The 16,581-nt window shown below is 45.6% G+C and overlaps 1 protein-coding gene across 5 annotated transcripts in view; it reads left to right on the forward strand.

Moving 5' to 3' along the window:
- The window catches only part of LOC135547155 (formin-like protein 2), a 135,385-nt gene that overhangs the window by 115,226 nt on the left and 3,578 nt on the right, over window positions 1-16,581 (forward strand). For 2 of the 5 annotated variants that reach the window (XR_010456674.1, XM_064975873.1), the window contains exons 12-26: window positions 1,906-2,055; window positions 2,326-2,427; window positions 2,679-2,997; window positions 3,413-3,583; window positions 8,694-8,818; window positions 8,981-9,183; window positions 9,406-9,640; window positions 11,539-11,607; window positions 11,730-11,810; window positions 12,037-12,166; window positions 12,648-12,811; window positions 13,039-13,140; window positions 13,262-13,360; window positions 13,953-14,091; window positions 14,788-14,908. Coding sequence is in view for 4 of the 5 variants with exons in the window: in XM_064975873.1 (XP_064831945.1) it covers window positions 1,906-2,055; window positions 2,326-2,427; window positions 2,679-2,997; window positions 3,413-3,583; window positions 8,694-8,818; window positions 8,981-9,183; window positions 9,406-9,640; window positions 11,539-11,607; window positions 11,730-11,810; window positions 12,037-12,166; window positions 12,648-12,811; window positions 13,039-13,140; window positions 13,262-13,360; window positions 13,953-14,091; window positions 14,788-14,879 (2,181 nt within the window). In the remaining variant the exon portion in view is untranslated. The remainder of the gene's footprint in view (window positions 1-1,905; window positions 2,056-2,325; window positions 2,428-2,678; window positions 2,998-3,412; window positions 3,584-8,693; window positions 8,819-8,980; window positions 9,184-9,405; window positions 9,641-11,538; window positions 11,608-11,729; window positions 11,811-12,036; window positions 12,167-12,647; window positions 12,812-13,038; window positions 13,141-13,261; window positions 13,361-13,952; window positions 14,092-14,787; window positions 14,909-16,581) is intronic. The other 3 variants (XM_064975874.1, XM_064975871.1, XM_064975872.1) reach the window with 2 other exon arrangements.

The following is a 16,581-nucleotide window of genomic DNA, read 5'->3' on the forward strand; positions in this document are numbered from 1 at the left end:
TCTTAGAAATCAAAACGTATAACTTGCCACTCGGGCCCTCGCCTCAGGCTGCACAGCTGTTCTCTCATCAAGTGATCATATTTTCGCCCGTCAGACAATTCTAAATGACATCTTGTCTTTAGTAATATGTCAAATGAGTTTGGATTTAGAATGGTCCATTATCGAATGGGCAGGAACAGGGGCAGGGGGAAACACATGGAAACACTGGAATAGCGAAAAGGGAGGAGAGTGCGCACTTTCTCCCCGGTCTCATTTGTAGGCTACTGTGGCTTTATAGCGGAGTATGTGGTTAATATGAGCAGCTGAGAAATAATTATACAAACACTTATTCCACTCCACTCGCCTCAACCACTGTTTGAGGAGAACGCTCTCGCTGCCCAACAGGTGGATGTTCCTCCCAAACTCTGTATGCTCTCCAACCTCCTCCTTGCAGCTACCCAGTGCTTAATTTAGGGACATTCTCGCCACAAAACATATTTCACTAAACTGTTGACAGCCCCGCTGCCCGCACGCGACAGGAATAAAGGAGAGAGCGGAGGAGATGGAAACGCGTGGCGGGTGAGATATTCTGTATAGTTCAAGGTAATGTGCCACCCAATTAATTATGAAAATATATCAAGAAATCACTATTACTAAGCTATTCAAAGTCTAATACAAATTCACTCATTGTAGGTCAAGTGTAAGTCGCCCTGCACAATCAATGAGCCAATAGCATCGTCTAGGGCTGTACGTTCTCTCCCAGACTCATGGACAGACATTTTGGGGCGTGGCATAGAGTAACCAGTCTATCCAGTATGCATAATAATACGGTCCACACTCAAAGGCCATTACTTTAATTTTGGAGTATAGGCTGGACCAATTATGTACCAAAGACCAATTATGTACCATCTTAAATCAGTTTGGTTTGATGTTTTTCTGCCATGTGTAATATGGGTAGGCTGTGTATTGTATAACGGAACAATCCTCATTCAGTTCTTGGGCTCATAAACCTTCATATGCATAAGCTCTAATATATGCGTATGGTTGTTTTGTAATTAATCATCACCTTAGAAAGCAGCTGTCCATTTCGTTGAGTTAGGCTTTGAAACAACATCCACAACGACCATGTTTTAAACTCAGTTTCAACCTGCTGTTGAACTTCTATTCTTCAAATTGATCACCACAGCGAGGGGAGTTTTAAAAGCACAATACTGTTTTGATGACAAGTGTTTGATGTGAATTTTGATTGCATTTGCATTGATGTCAGAGGGACAATAGAGCCCTGAGTACCAGGCCATTAGGACCTGATGGTACATAGCAAGTTGTGTACACAACTCTCCATAAAGGAGATAACAGTCACGTGGAATTTTCCTGTGGTCATGACTCATGGCTGCCAGTGTGGTGGTAATATGGTCCCAGCAAAGGCCCTAGAGTCAATTCCATTTCAAGTCAGTCAATTCAGGAAGTAAACAGAATTGCAATGTTTTTTTCTCACGGAAAAGCATTTACATTTTTCTGTCTCGGTAGGCCTCGAGGAGAATTGGAATTGGGATTTATTTTTACTTACTGAATTGAAAAGCAATTGGCCTCAAACCTGCTATATATCACAGGAAATATGTTGAGATGCTCGTAAAAAAATGCACTTAGTTATTCAGCTCAAGACTCTGAAACAAGGTCAATACTCTGTTTGGAAAATGAATTAATTCTATAAACCCTCGCCTTGAAGAAGAAGCTGAAATCAATCCTCGTCTTTGAGATGCGACCCTGAGTTCAGTAAACTGGCCCAATCAGTCCATCCTCAGACCTGTCTGTCTGTTTGTTTGTCTGTCTGTATATCCATCGGTCCTGCCTGCATGTCTGTCTATCTCCCGTTCTGGATCAAAGTGTCTCCTAAATGTAAAATCTAATGTAAGTGTCTGTGTGTAGAAGCTGAAGCACACGGAGAGTGACAAGCTGCAGGTGCAGATCCAAGCCTACCTGGACAACGTGTTTGACGTGGGCGCCCTGCTGGAGGACGCCGAGACCAAGAACGCCGCGCTGGAGCGGGTGGAGGAGCTGGAGGAGAACATGTCACATGTGAGATAAACAACAACCATGCACAAACGTACTGTCTCTATCCAATAACACTCTGACTCCCTACAGGAGACTCTTTGCCACCCTACCTTCTTGATAACTCACTCCGCCATCCCTTCTATCTGAATCCTCAGTCACGCGTTCAGTAACTTGGCATCCATCCATTTCTCTCCATGCATTTATTCGTTGACACGAATAAATGCTGACTCTGCGTTATACGTGTCATGTGATCTGACGGAACCCCCCCCCCCTTGTCGACCTTTGCTCCCCCAGATGACGGAGAAGCTGCAGGACACGGAGAACGAGGCCATGTCCAAGATCGTGGAGCTGGAGAAGCAGCTGATGACGCGCAACAAGGAGCTCGACGCCGTCCGGGTGAGACTTGAGACTTTACTCGCTCTACTCCCTCTATCGGTAGAGGAGAGGAGTTAGTGACGTTGACGGCATAGAGATCCTAGAAGTAAAGTCCCCCGACCAAGACAGACGGTTCTTTAGTCATGTTGCTGGGATGCCAATCTACTTTTTCTTTATGTAATTCTATGGCTGACGGACACAGGTTGATAATCCTCTGATCTGCGTGCAATGCAGTAACACCTCTGTCTGTTTCCTGCCCTCCCCCCACCCAGGAGGTGTACAAGGACGCCAACTCGCAGGTGCACACGCTGCGGCGGATGGTGAAGGAGAAGGACGAGGCCATCCAGAGGCAGTGCAACCTGGAGAAGAAGATCCACGAGCTGGAGAAGCAGGGCACCATGACGGTCCAGAAGAAGGGCGACGGGGACATCTCCATCCTGACCTCGCCGCCCGCCCCCGGGGGCCCGCTGGTGGCTGGATTTGAGGGTGTACCAGGGGGCTATAACGGGGGTGCGGTCAGCCCGATGGGCTCGAATGGGATCCCGGGGATGCCCGCGCCGCCCCCTCCTCCTCCCCCACCACCTGTGCCTGGTAGGTGGAATTCCGAGTCCAGACCAGTTCCGGCTTAGCTTACTGTTTAGTCATAGATGGTAGCGAAGCAGTCTGGACTGCTAGTTGCTAGTTTCACAACATGCCCTTTCATTTTTACTGTCCTATTTTCTTGAGTGGAATTTAATGTAACGGTATGCCTTTAGCCCAAGCTGTTCCAGCTCTGGCATTTGAATTGTAACATAAACAGACACAGAGGCAGAGCTGGGGAAGCCAGCAGAGAGAGAAAGTGAGAGCAGAGCAGTCACACGAGAGGAGTTTGTACTCTGCTGATTGAGTCTCAATGGAAGACAGCACTTGGCATGCTGTCATCTCAATTCCACGCTTACTTTCCCTCTCCTGTTCCCTCTGCTCCTGTTTGTTCATCTTCTCCTCTATTTCGCTCCCTCTATTCCAGTGCCAAATGGGCCATTGGCTGGCCTCGCCGCTCCTCCCCCTCCCCCGCCGCCCCCGCCTCCCCCTGGCCCTATGGCGGTGTCTGCCCCCCCGCCCCCTCCTCCACCCCCCATGGCCCCACCGCTGCCCGGCTGTGGATCCCCCACTGTCATCTTCAACTCGGGGTTAGCAGGTAAGGTCATCCCACCCAGACGCCGCCTGCGTGTGAGACTGAATGCGTCTCAAATGGCACCCTATTCCCTTTGTAGTGGATGTGGAGGAATCACGCTGGACCTGACAATGAAAGATGGGTTTTCCTGATACGCTTTTGTTCTGTTAGTTTTTTTTGTTATCGCTTTGGTGCTATTTTCACAAGTATGTGGTGCATTTTCAAAACTGTTAATGCAATACTCCAAACTGCTAACACTTATTCAAAACCTTTTTATTTTGCATTCATTTTGTTTGGCGACATCTTTCACCAAACAACCATTGATCCCAAAAATATGTTTATATAATTTCTATCCCATGTGTGGTCAAAGGTGAGATTATTACAAATTTTCATTGATGCGAAAATATATTCTTCAGATGTAATTACAACACAGGTGTCCTGTATTAAAATGAAACGAATGAAATGAATGAAAGAAACAAACAAAGTTTTGCAGCCGCTAGTTTGCATCAAGCCTGTCTTGAGAATTTGGCCATAGGTTCTCATCAACATTGCAATAAATGTCCTCATTGTTCATGCACCTGGAGTGGAGAAAAACCTTTTGGCATGGCAAATCATTGCATGCCTCATCCATGGCCTGGAGGGGATCATGTGCAATGTGAAACGTATTTCTAGATGAAACACTGATTTAAGTTTGGTGAAAAAATGACCTATGTTTTTGTGTGTTAGTACTTAGTAAATTTAAAATGTGTTTAGAGTTTTAAAACTGCCTTTTCGATTATCTGGTTTGAGTTTTGTACTAAATGTTTTGAACTTTCCTAACTTGTGAAAATCGCACCAACGCAATTGAAGAAAACTGTCATGTATGTTAATGGTATCAGCTATCAGTGATCATCACAATTATAATCTTTTTTTGGTATGTTTGTGAACCGTCATTATCAAGTGTTAATCATTTGCAGTATTTTGTCAGACCTTATTATAATACGGTGCATTCAGAAAGTATTCCGACCCCTGGACTTTTTTCCACTTTTTGTTACGTTACAGCCTTATTTTAAATTTGATTAAATATTTTTTTCCCTCATCAATCTACACACAAAACCCATAATGAAATGTTTGCAAAAGTATTTATTTACAGAAGTATTCAGATCCTTTGCTATGAGACTCGAAATAAGCTCAGGTGCATCCTGTTTCCATTGATCATCCTTGAGATGTTTCTACAATGTGATTAGAGTCCACCTGTGGTAAATTCAATTGATATGACATGATTTGGAAAGCCACACACCTCTCTTTGTAAGGTCCACCAGTTGACAGTGCATGTCAGAGCAAAAAAACAATCCATGAGGTCGAAGGAATTGTCTGTAGAGCTCCGAGACAGGATTGTGCAAAACAATCCATGAGGTCGAAGGAATTGTCTGTAGAGCTCCGAGACAGGATTGTGTCGAGGCAAAGATCTGGGGAAGGGTACCAAAAATGTCAGCAGCATTGAATTAAAAGGCACATAACAGCCCGTTTGGAGTTTGCCAAAAGGCATCTAAAGGACTCAGATCATGAGAAACAACATTCTCTGGTTTAATGAAACCACGATTGAACTCTTTGGCCTGAATGTCAAGTGTAACGTCTGGAGGAAACCTGGCACCATCCCTACGGTGAAGCATGGTGGTGGCAGCATCATGCTGTGGGGATGTGGGAGACTAGTCAAGATCAAGGGAAAGATGATTACTGGATTACTGCAACTCGCTGTTGGCTGGGCTCCCTGCCTGTGCCATTAAACCCCTACAACTCATCCAGAACGCCGCAGCCCGTCTGGTGTTCAACCTTCCCAAGTTCTCTCACGTCACCCCGCTCCTCCGCTCTCTCCACTGGCTTCCAGTTGAAGCTCGCATCCGCTACAAGACCATGGTGCTTGCATACGGAGCTGTGAGGGGAACGGCACCGCAGTACCTCCAGGCTCTGATCAGGCCCTACACCCAAACAAGGGCACTGCGTTCATCCACCTCTGGCCTGCTCGCCTCCCTACCACTGAGGAAGTACAGTTCCCGCTCAGCCCAGTCAAAACTGTTCGCTGCTCTGGCCCCCCAATGGTGGAACAAACTCCCTCACGACGCCAGGACAGCGGAGTCAATCACCACCTTCCGGAGACACCTGAAACCCCACCTCTTTAAGGAATACCTAGGATAGGATAAAGTAATCCTTCTCACCCCCCCCCCCTAAATGATTTAGATGCACTATTGTAAAGTGGCTGTTCCACTGGATGTCATAAGGTGAATTCACCAATTTGTAAGTCGCTCTGGATAAGAGCGTCTGCCAAATGACTTAAATGTAATGTAAATGTAATGAACAGAGCACAGTACAGAGAGATCCTTGATGAAAACCTGAAAATAGCTGTGCAGCGACGCTCCTCATCCAACCTGACAGAGAATGAGAGGATCTGCAGAGAAGAATGGAAGAAACTCGAAGAGACTCGAGGCTGTCGGCTGCCAAAGGTGCTTCAAAAAAGTACTGAGTAAAGGGTCTGAGTACTTACGTAAATGTGATATTTCCGTTTTTTGTTTTTTGAAAATGTGCAAACATTTCTAAAAACCTGTGTTTGCTTTGTCTTTATGGGGTGTTGTGTGTAAATTGATGAGAGGGAAAAAACTATTTCATCCATTTAGAATAAGGCTGTAACATAACAAAATATGAAAAAAGTCAAGGGGTCTGAGTACGTTCTGAATGCACTGTATGTCACTGAAAGCACACCATGTGCTTTCCAATGCTTCTAAATTCACAATTTTAGTCTACACTATGTTGCCTTATCAACTTGAGCCAAGCCTCCTGATATCCTTTAGGCCTTTTGAACCCTGCCGATATTTACAGTATCACTGTGTCTGATGCTGTTTACTCACCGCAATTTCAAGCTGCTTGACTTCCTGGATATCAGGGTGTGCATATCATGGGTGACTCAGAGCGGATGTGACGGCTAGTCTTATGACTCACTGACTTGGCCTCCCCCTTAACCTATCATCCATTGTGTGTCACTGGGTCTGTACTCACTGCAGACTTTGACCAGTTGAGACAAAGATACAATGTGACACAAGATCATTCCAGAATTTGACCTTTCACCTTGAATATGACTCTTGATCTGAAGCCTTAATTCAGTATATGACAGCACTAGCATTAGTACACTTTCAGCTGTGAAGCTTGTTTTGTATGATCTATTATTGTCTATTATGATTTATTATCTTACTAATCTTTCTCTCCTTAATAATGATTTCTCTGGTTGTTTTTCTCTCTATCTTGTTTTGTGCCAACCAGAGGGACCCATCAAACTGTTCTGTAGGTTTTTTTCTGTCATGTGGTTGTGTTTTCACTGTTCCTCCTCTCCCGAGTATTTGGAAATGGTATTTTTAGTCATAACACCAAACGTGAAGACAAGACACACACACACACACAGGAGGAATGTCTGCATAGAGATGGCCATTTATGCACTATGATTTTTTTAGTCTAGCCAAGCATGAAATTGGACTCTTTTGTTTCATGCATTCTCTTTAAATTCTCTTGCGACTGTTTGCAGACTCCCCCAAAATATTCTTCACAGCTGTACTGTAGAAGACTTGAGCCCACCATAATATGAAACCACAGTCTATCCACAAAACAAGGACCACAGGACATGCAGTCCTAGTTGGGATCATTTGTCATCATTCTGGGATCCTGAACTGCTGGGGTCCTTAGCCTGTTACATATAATGGGACGAGACAAAATACAGTACAATCTGTCTTACTTAGTCTTGACTGATGGGAACACTGAAAATGCCACATTTCCAACTCCTGCACGGTCTCCATACTTGTACTCTACCATGTGCGTGTGTGATTTATTGTAATGTCAGCAAGTGTCTGTTGTTGCATGCTCAAACACATTGACGTGCCACTGCAGGTAGGCTGGTATTGATAACAAGATAGGAGAGTGTTGCGCAAGCCTGGAATGCCCTGGTTGTCACACTCTCCAATCCTGATCCTTATCGCTAGGCTCCACAGTACCTCTGTCTGTCTGTGTGCTAGAGAGGTTACCCGGGGAGAGGCAGTCAATCTGGGTTTATATACTCCGTATGGCCATAGTCTTTGTCTATATAAACACAATATGCCACTGTTCCAGGGATGACAACCCTAGCCATATGCACATTCAATATCATAGCTAACTCAATTTGGTGTCCCCCAAGGCACTAATCTGGGCCCGCTACTGAACATTATGTCTTGGTTAAATGAAGGTTAAATCAATAAACTAGTGGCTATGGCTATCAGTAAAGAGCTAGCCAGAGCCCATCATGCCCTGCTGTAGAAGTAGCTGTAGAGCACATCTCCATCTCTCTCAGGCGGGATTTCATTAAATGGGCTCTTAAGATGAGACCGACGGCCAGTCTCAGCCTATTTATCTATCTACGGAGGGAGGCATATCCATGTGTGTCACCACCACCAGTCACTGATAGGACTTTATGTGTCCAAAATGCCACCCGTATTCCCTATATAGTGCACCCTATTTCCTATATAGTGCAGTGGAGGCTGCTGAGGGGAGAACGGCTCATAGTAATGGCTGGAATGGAGTCAATGGAATGGTATCAACCATGTGTTTGATACCACTCCATTGACTCCATTCCAGCCATTATTATGAGCCGTCTTCCCCTCACCAGCCTCCACTGATCTTGTGCACGTCTTTTGTAGTACTAAAAGTAGTGAACTACATAGTGAATAGGGCACCATTTGGGATCCATGCAGCCTATGTCTATCCTCCATCACACGACGTGTGCACTGTGTGTTTGTGAGAGCGATGACCGAGAGAGGTAGATGGTGTGTTTGTGAGAGCGATGACCGAGAGAGGTAGATGGTGTGTTTGTGAGAGCGATGACCGAGAGAGGTAGATGGTGTGTTTGTGAGAGCGATGACCGAGAGAGGTAGATGGTGTGTTTGTGAGAGCGATGACCGAGAGGTAGATGGTGTGTTTGTGAGAGCGATGCGAGAGGTAGATGGTGTGATGACCGATGAGAGGTAGATGGTGTGTTTGTGAGAGCGATGACCGAGAGAGGTAGATGGTGTGTTTGTGAGAGCGATGACCGAGAGAGGTAGATGGTGTGTTTGCTGACTTATTCCTCTGTGTTCCGGTGCAGCCGTGAAGATTAAGAAGCCCATCAAGACCAAGTTCCGTTTGCCGGTGTTCAACTGGGTGGCACTGAAGCCCAACCAAATCAACGGCACCGTGTTCAACGAGATCGACGACGAGAGGATACTGGAGGTAGGGAACCGTCCACTCACCCCCACGTATATGCACTTCTACACTTTGACCTTCTCTAAACGCTATGTTGGTCTTCTGTACTTCAAAACAACATGTCGGCTACTCACCACAGGGTTGCTTAGGATTCAAACCTTCTCACTTGAAGTGTGTTTTCAACCTCAGGACCTGAACGTGGATGAGTTTGAGGAGATGTTCAAGACGAAAGCCCAGGGCCCGGCCATCGACTTGGCCGTGAGCAAGACCAAGATCATCCAGAAGGGTCCCAACAAGGTGGCGCTGCTGGACGCCAACCGGGCCAAGAACATGGCCATCACCCTGAGGAAAGTGGGCAAGGCCCCCGAGGAGATCTGCAAGGCCATTCAGCTGTAAGACGTCATGGACTCCTCCGCAACACGACCTAGTGGTCTTCTTAATCTATGTAGCACTGTGAATGAGGGTTTTGTTTGTGTGTGTGTGTGTCTGTATAGCAATAACATCTGTGTGCATGTCTGTGTCTCCAGTCCGTGTTTGCCTGTGCCTCCGCATAGCGCGCATTTCTGTGTCTAATAACCGACATCACCTGCGTGCCCCCCCCACCCCCCCGTCAGGTTTGACCTGCGCACCCTGTCGGTGGACTACGTGGAGTGTCTGATGCGTTTCCTGCCCACGGAGAACGAGGTGAAGATCATGCGTCAGTACGAGAAGGAGCGGAAGCCCGTGGAGGCTCTGACGGACGAGGACCGCTTCATGATGCACTTCAGCAAGATCGAGCGGCTCATGCAGAAGATGACCATCATGGCCTTCATAGGCAACTTCTGCGAGAGCGTTCAGATGCTGACACCGGTGAGGCTGTCTTAGGGCTTACCTGATATGATTGAGGTTATATGTGACGGGAGAGGAGGATTCGGTCTTCGGCCCTGTATACACTCAAGTTGTGCAACTGATGTACAACACTTTTGGGTTTTGTGATACAACGGGGTGTTTCTGCACACACAAAAATTACACAAGCATTGTGTGAACATTTTTGTGCAAACCAACTAGGGCTGGGTGATATGTCCAAAATATATCAAATTTTTGACAGTATTTAATGGTATTTGATGTTTTAGAATAATACAAGTTCTAACTTTGCTTTATGAGTAGTGTGACCCTAGGGTGGCAATACATACCAAAAATAATTTCCTGCATTTTCATTCATTTCTGCATTTCCAGCACTCATTTGAGGTCATTTCCACACTGCCACGTAGGCCTGCACGATTTGGGCAGAAAATCAAGGCCATATTTTTAACCACATGTTGCAGTTGCGGATTGACTTGTGAATTAGAGCAAAACACTTGGGTGAACTGTTGGAATCATGGAAATAAAATGATTATTCTAATTCTATATAAATGTATAGTGGCCACTTTGAATGCAGTGTTTGACATGACAACGAATGAAAATGCCAGGGAGGAGTTATTGTGACTGGATAGGAACCAAAGTGTTGGTCAGTGTTTCTTAGGGGACCCTATAATGTTTAGCTACATTAAATGTTTCTTCATGTGGCCAACATATTCATGCTTCCTTCGCCTATTCCTCTTTGATTTAGAAGATAATGTTGCACAAACAATATGCTGATTTAGGCCTATACCATCACTGGTATCAGTCTGTATAGTTAGCTAGCTCAGTACATTTATTAGACCGCTAACTAGCGATTAACATTAGCAGTAACGCGATTTACTTAAACCTTGCTAAAAAAAAAGACAAACCAGCTGTTTGCAGATATAAGAAACACAAAATAATAGTGTAATTATAGAACCCTTTACATTAAGAAGCAAAGTGGAAACAGCATTGTCATCAGCATTATTGCATTGACCATGCACACTGAACGCAAGCGTCTCGTGGTCAAGCAACATCAAACACTCTTCTTGAGTGATAGGGGGCGGGGCTAGGTCTGTGTGGAAAGCGGTATGGAGAGAGATGACTCACTTGTATTTATTTAACCAGGTAAGTTAACTGAGAACAGATTCTCGTTTAAAGCAACGACCTGGGGGATACAGGGGAGAGGAATGTGGATGAATGAGCCCATTGGAAAGTTGGGGATGATTAGGTGTCCATCATGGTATGAAGGCCAGATTGGGAATTTAGCCAGGACACAGGGTTAACACCCCTGCTCTTTAAATAAGTGGCATGGGATATTTAGTGACCACAGAAAGTCAGGTCACCCATTTAATGTCCCATCCAAAAGACAGCACCCTACAAAGGGCAGCGTCCCAAATAACTGTCCTGGGGCATTGGAGATATATTTTAGACCAGACGAAAGAGTGCCTCCTACTGGCCCACCAACCACTTCCAGCAGCATCTGGTCTCCCATCCAGGGACCAACCCTGCTTAGTTTCAGAAGCAAGCCAACAGTGGGATGCAGGGTGGTATGATGCTGGCCCAAGTAGCAGTGTAAACTTTAAAAATGTACGTTACACACGGCATATCACATTTAACAAACCAAAAATTCAAATAACATTATAGAAGGTCAAGTAAAAACCCAAACCGGTCTGTGCATTAATACCGGTATATAGTCAAATACAGTATACCGCCCGGCCCTAGGACCAACTCTCCAGTGTATCATAAATATATCAGTCATATCACCATTGTCAAATGTGTTGTAGATCAGTTGTACAGCCTGAGTGTGTACAGGGCCTTCTTTAGTTTGACTTATTCTCCTCTTGTCTGACTTTTGTTCTACTTCTTTCTTATTTATTTTTTTACAGCAACTTCATGCGATCATCGCAGCATCTGTGTCAATAAAATCCTCACAGAAACTCAAGAAAATTCTAGAGGTAAGCGACCAATAACAGATTTCTTTGCATCGAAAATATTCCGTGCTGATTTTTTGTTGTTTGAAATACTGTTCCTGGCTGCCTTCTGTGTTGATGTTCCAGTGCTGTTGTTTCCCCCACAGATTATCTTGGCTCTCGGAAACTACATGAACAGCAGTAAAAGGGGAGCGGTATACGGTTTTAAACTACAAAGTTTAGATTTGGTAAGAGATTCTCTCTCCCATCCTGAATGAATTGCTAGTGCATAACGTGCTTCAGGATTGTCATTGTCCGCATCCCAAATTGTACACTATTCCCTATTTAGTGCACTACTTTGAACCACAGCCCTAATGGGCCCACGTCGAAAGTAGTGCATTACAAAGGGAATAGGGTTCCGTTTTGGGACGTAATTATCTTCGCACGCCTTTTTAAATCCTCTAATTCCCCCAGCTACTAGACACCAAGTCGACAGACCGGAAAATGACACTGCTGCACTACATAGCCACCGTGGTGAAGGAGAAATACCAGCAGGTCAATCTGTTCTACAACGAACTGCATTACGTGGAGAAGGCCGCAGCAGGTACGATTCACAATATGGCCTCGTGATATTACAGTGAAAGGGCTGATGCTAAATCAGAACCTAGGCTGCACCCTATTTCCTACATAGTGTGCTACTTTTGACCAGAGCCCTATGGGCCCTGTTCTAAAATAGTGCACTATATGTGGAATAGGGGTGCCATTTGGGACGCATACCTAAGTCATTGGATTGTAGCCGATCTTTGGGGTCCGCAGACAATTCTGTTGCACTGTGCCTTCAGTCATCTGCCGTTTTGTGCTACAACGGACTGTGATGTCGTTCTCTTGCTGAGGAATTGACACCTCCAAGCTGGGTGTTACTCTGAAGAGCTGTGCTGTAATCTCACTGAGGTACGGCCCTCCCTGATTTGAACAGTATCCAATTGTGTGTGTGTGTGTGTGTGTGTGTGTGTGTGTGTGTGTGTGTGTGTGTGTGTGTGTGTGTGTGTGTGTGTGTGTGTGTGTGTGTCTGCGTGCTATCTCAGTGTCGTTAGAGAACGTTCTGCTGGATGTGAAGGAGCTCCAGCGGGGAATGGACCTGACCAAGAGAGAGTACAGCATGCACGGTCACAACACCATGCTCAAAGACTTCATCACACACAACGAGGGCAAGCTGAAAAAGCTGCAGGACGACGCCAAGATCGCACAGGTAAATCTCATCTCACCGAATTGATTTTGTGCCAAACTAATACAGCGACTTTATTTAAGGTTTTAGTTCAGGACTAAGTTTAATCTGGGTCTGAGAAACTGGCCTTGTAGGTTTGACAGGACGAACTTACGATTGGCATGTGTTTCATATGTAACAGATGTTTCGATGCTAAAGAACGTTGAATGGAAATCACAAATGCAAAATGTGCAATTTTTTCTCTCTCACAGGACGCCTTCGACGAGGCGGTCAAATTCTTCGGCGAGAATTCCAAAACGACGCCCCCGTCTGTGTTCTTCCCGGTGTTTGTGCGCTTCGTCAAGGCCTACAGGGTGAGACTAATGTCCCAACCCCCCCCCACCTGCTCCTGACCAACCCTCATCCCTGTCCCCCAGCTCTGGAAACGCCTCAGTCGAAGGCTCAGTCAAAGTGTGTCTGTGTGTGTTCTTTCAGCAAGCGGAGGAGGACAACGAGCAAAAGAAGAGAGCGGAGCAGATGATGATGGAGAAACGTCTGGAGCAGGAGGCCATGATGGACCAGGAGGACAAGAAGGTAACCTCTCCTCCCTCATCTATATCTCTCCCTCCCTCCTCACCCACTTCCTATAAGATAAACTACCACTTCCCCCCTCTCATCCTTTCTCCCTCTCTCTTTTCCTCTCCTTCCTTGTCCTCTTCCTATAATTTAAGCTTATTTTTCTCCCAAAGCTCTACCTCTCGCTCCTTACCCTAACTCTGCCCCCTCCCGCTCTCCCTCCTCCCCCACCTGATGGTGGGGCAGCTATATTAGGTACCGCAGACACCTAGTGTATCACATCAAATCCAGATAAGCCACTATATATAACCAGTAAACATAAAGTGTTAGTAAACCAACCAGGGAATATAGACAGTATATGTAATATATGTAAGAACCTTTCCAATGGACACATTAGAGTGACAGCTACGGCTCTAGGTTTTATAGAGCTATAAAGTATCACACAGGGACACCCTAATGCTGTTTGAATAGTCGAAAAAAGGCGCCTGTGATTTGACTGTGTGTGTGTGTGTGTGTGTGTGTGTGTGTGTGTGTGTGTGTGTGTGTGTGTGTGTGTGTGTGTGTGTGTGTGTGTGTGTGTGTGTGTGTGTGTGTGTGTTCTCCCCACCAGTCTCCGTCCCATAAGAACACCAAGGGCAGGAGTCAGCAGCAGGAGGTGATAGCTGAGCTGAGGAAGAAGCAGGTGAAGGATACGGGCAGCCGCCACGTCTACGAGGGCAAGGACGGAGCCATCGAGGACATCATCACCGGTAAACAGGACCGGGGGCCAATCACCATCAGTTCTACAATCACCCAACATTACTTATACACATGCAAACGTACACACACATGCGTGTACACATACTGTATACGCGTACGCGCACACACACACACACACACACACACACACACACACACACTGGGTGTTCTGCATGCAAGTCCTCTCCTGTGCTCTAATCCAGTCTCATTCAATCATTAACATGGGTTTCTAAACCCCTAACAAGTACGTTGCCTCTGAACTATTGAAATGTTTGAACTGTCAAAGATTCGATCCTAAGGCTTTATTTAACCTTAATCATGTCTTGAAAACATGCATTGACAGTCCAGCTAACCTAACCTAGACACTTGGAGCCGGCTCAAATGTGTATACGATCATTATCTGCTCTCTGCTTTTTCAGAAATCCCCGGTTGGAAGATTCCCGAATGTCCTACTTATTCTGTACTGATTCCAGAGAATCCTCCAACCGGGGATTTCTGGAAGACCTGGGAGTTTTGTGAAAGTTCACGGAATTTTGCAGCCCTTGTAGGCCTGTAGTAGACTGTAACCCTCTATAGAATGTGTTAATGTTTCTGTGCTTCAGTCTTCTAATGCTGTACGCTGTAGGGTGTTAACTTGTTCTAAAACCCTGTAGATGTGTGCTTCTCCTTACTGTCTTGTCTTGGCTGTTGTCGTTGTTTCAATGCAGTGCTGAAGACAGTGCCCTTTACCGCCCGCACAGCCAAACGGGGCTCTCGGTTCTTCTGCGAGCCGGTTCACAATGAGGAGAGCCATTACTAAAAGCTTATAGAACTCTCTCTCTCTGAAAGGTTGCCGTAAATACAGTTCTTTCTTTCCCATCTCTCTCTTTCGCCGTACTCTCACTGTGTTGTGTGTTCCCTCTTCACTCGCTCACTCTGTGGGTGTCACTTACGTGTGTGTTAGTATGTGTGTGTGTGGGGGGGGGGGTGGTGTCTGTCCGCCCCTCCTATGAGGGGAGCATGAGGAGGGAGGGGTCGCTGATGTCAACTCCGTTACCCTGCATGAAGCATGTCATCCCTGTTATATACTTTCTTATCCGTTTGTATCATCACCCATAGCAGACCATAATGTCACAGACGTTTTCCTGTCGGTCAGTCAGGCCGTTGATATTTGAGAAGAGTGAGAAACCAGCTCACTCTATCTGTATTAGTAATACATCCACTGAGTGTACAAAACATTATGAACACCTGCTCTTTCCATGACATAGACTGATCAGATGAATCCAGGTGGAAGCTATTATCCCTTATTGATGTCACTTGTTAAATCCACTTCAAATCAGTGTAGAGGAAGGGGAGGAGACAGGTTAAAGATGGATCTTTTCAGCCTTGAGACATGGATTGTGTATGTGTGCCATTCAGAGGGTGAATGGGCCAGACAAAAGATTTAAGTGACTTTGAACTGGGTATGGTAGTAGGTGCCAGGAGCTCTGGTTTGTGTCAAGAACTGCAACGCTGCTGAGTTTTTCACGCTGAACAGTTTGATGTGTGTGTCAAGAATGGTTCACCGCCCAAAAGACATCCAGCTAACTTGATGCAACTTTGGGAAGCATTGGAGGCAACATGGGGCCAGCATGCCCGTGGAACGCTTTGGACACCTTGTAGAGTCCATGCCCTAACGGGACTGGGAGGTGCATCTCAATAGTAGGAAGGTGTTCTTCATGTTTTGTACACTCAGTGTATATCAATCAGACAGCGTGGTAAGTGCCCTCTGCTGTTAAAATAGCTGAAGTGCTTTCTAGGCCGTAGCCCAACGGATTGTCACTGACTACCATCCAAGATGTTTATATTGCATGAAATATGTTATGTTGACTAGTATTAATGCCAGTAGTTATGTGGTATAGTGTATTGTAGTTCTGCTTCAGTAGATGAAGTTAGTATAGTTAGTATTGTCAACATAGCACAGTAGTTTACCCTATAATTCTATAATATATTGTAAGTTAGGATGTGTTGATCTTGACTCATTTTAAAATGGCTGTGGCATTATACCTTGCTTGTGTGTCCGTCTCCCTTATCATGAAAACTGAGTGTTGTGTTCATCATGTATTACTGCTGCTGTTCGGGTCTCTGCACTGCCACTGGCTTTCTCCTGCTTCATACCTAAAATGTCCCGTTCCCAGATCCCCTATCTCTGATCCAGGGTGTTACATCTGTCTTGCTGATGCTGAGCCTTGAAGCTATACGTAGCGCTCTGGACCAGAGCTACAGTTCCCCTTCCTTACCTTGTGCTTGGCTCAAATGCCTGGTGATGGAGCACAATCTGATCACATGACTTTCTGTGGCCTGGCAAGGCACCTTTCTAACATATTGCATGAAGTTTTATTTTCTGACACGGGTCTTGGATGTCACGTGTGCTTTGTGTGCCACTAACCTACAGCCAGATACATGAATTAGCGATTTGAAGGGAAAAGCCTCAGTATTTCTAAACATTTCCGAACTGTTTAATTTGCATCCTATCCCCATGT

Source organism: Oncorhynchus masou, chromosome 10 (assembly GCF_036934945.1).
Source record: "Oncorhynchus masou masou isolate Uvic2021 chromosome 10, UVic_Omas_1.1, whole genome shotgun sequence".
NCBI lineage: Eukaryota > Metazoa > Chordata > Actinopteri > Salmoniformes > Salmonidae > Oncorhynchus > Oncorhynchus masou.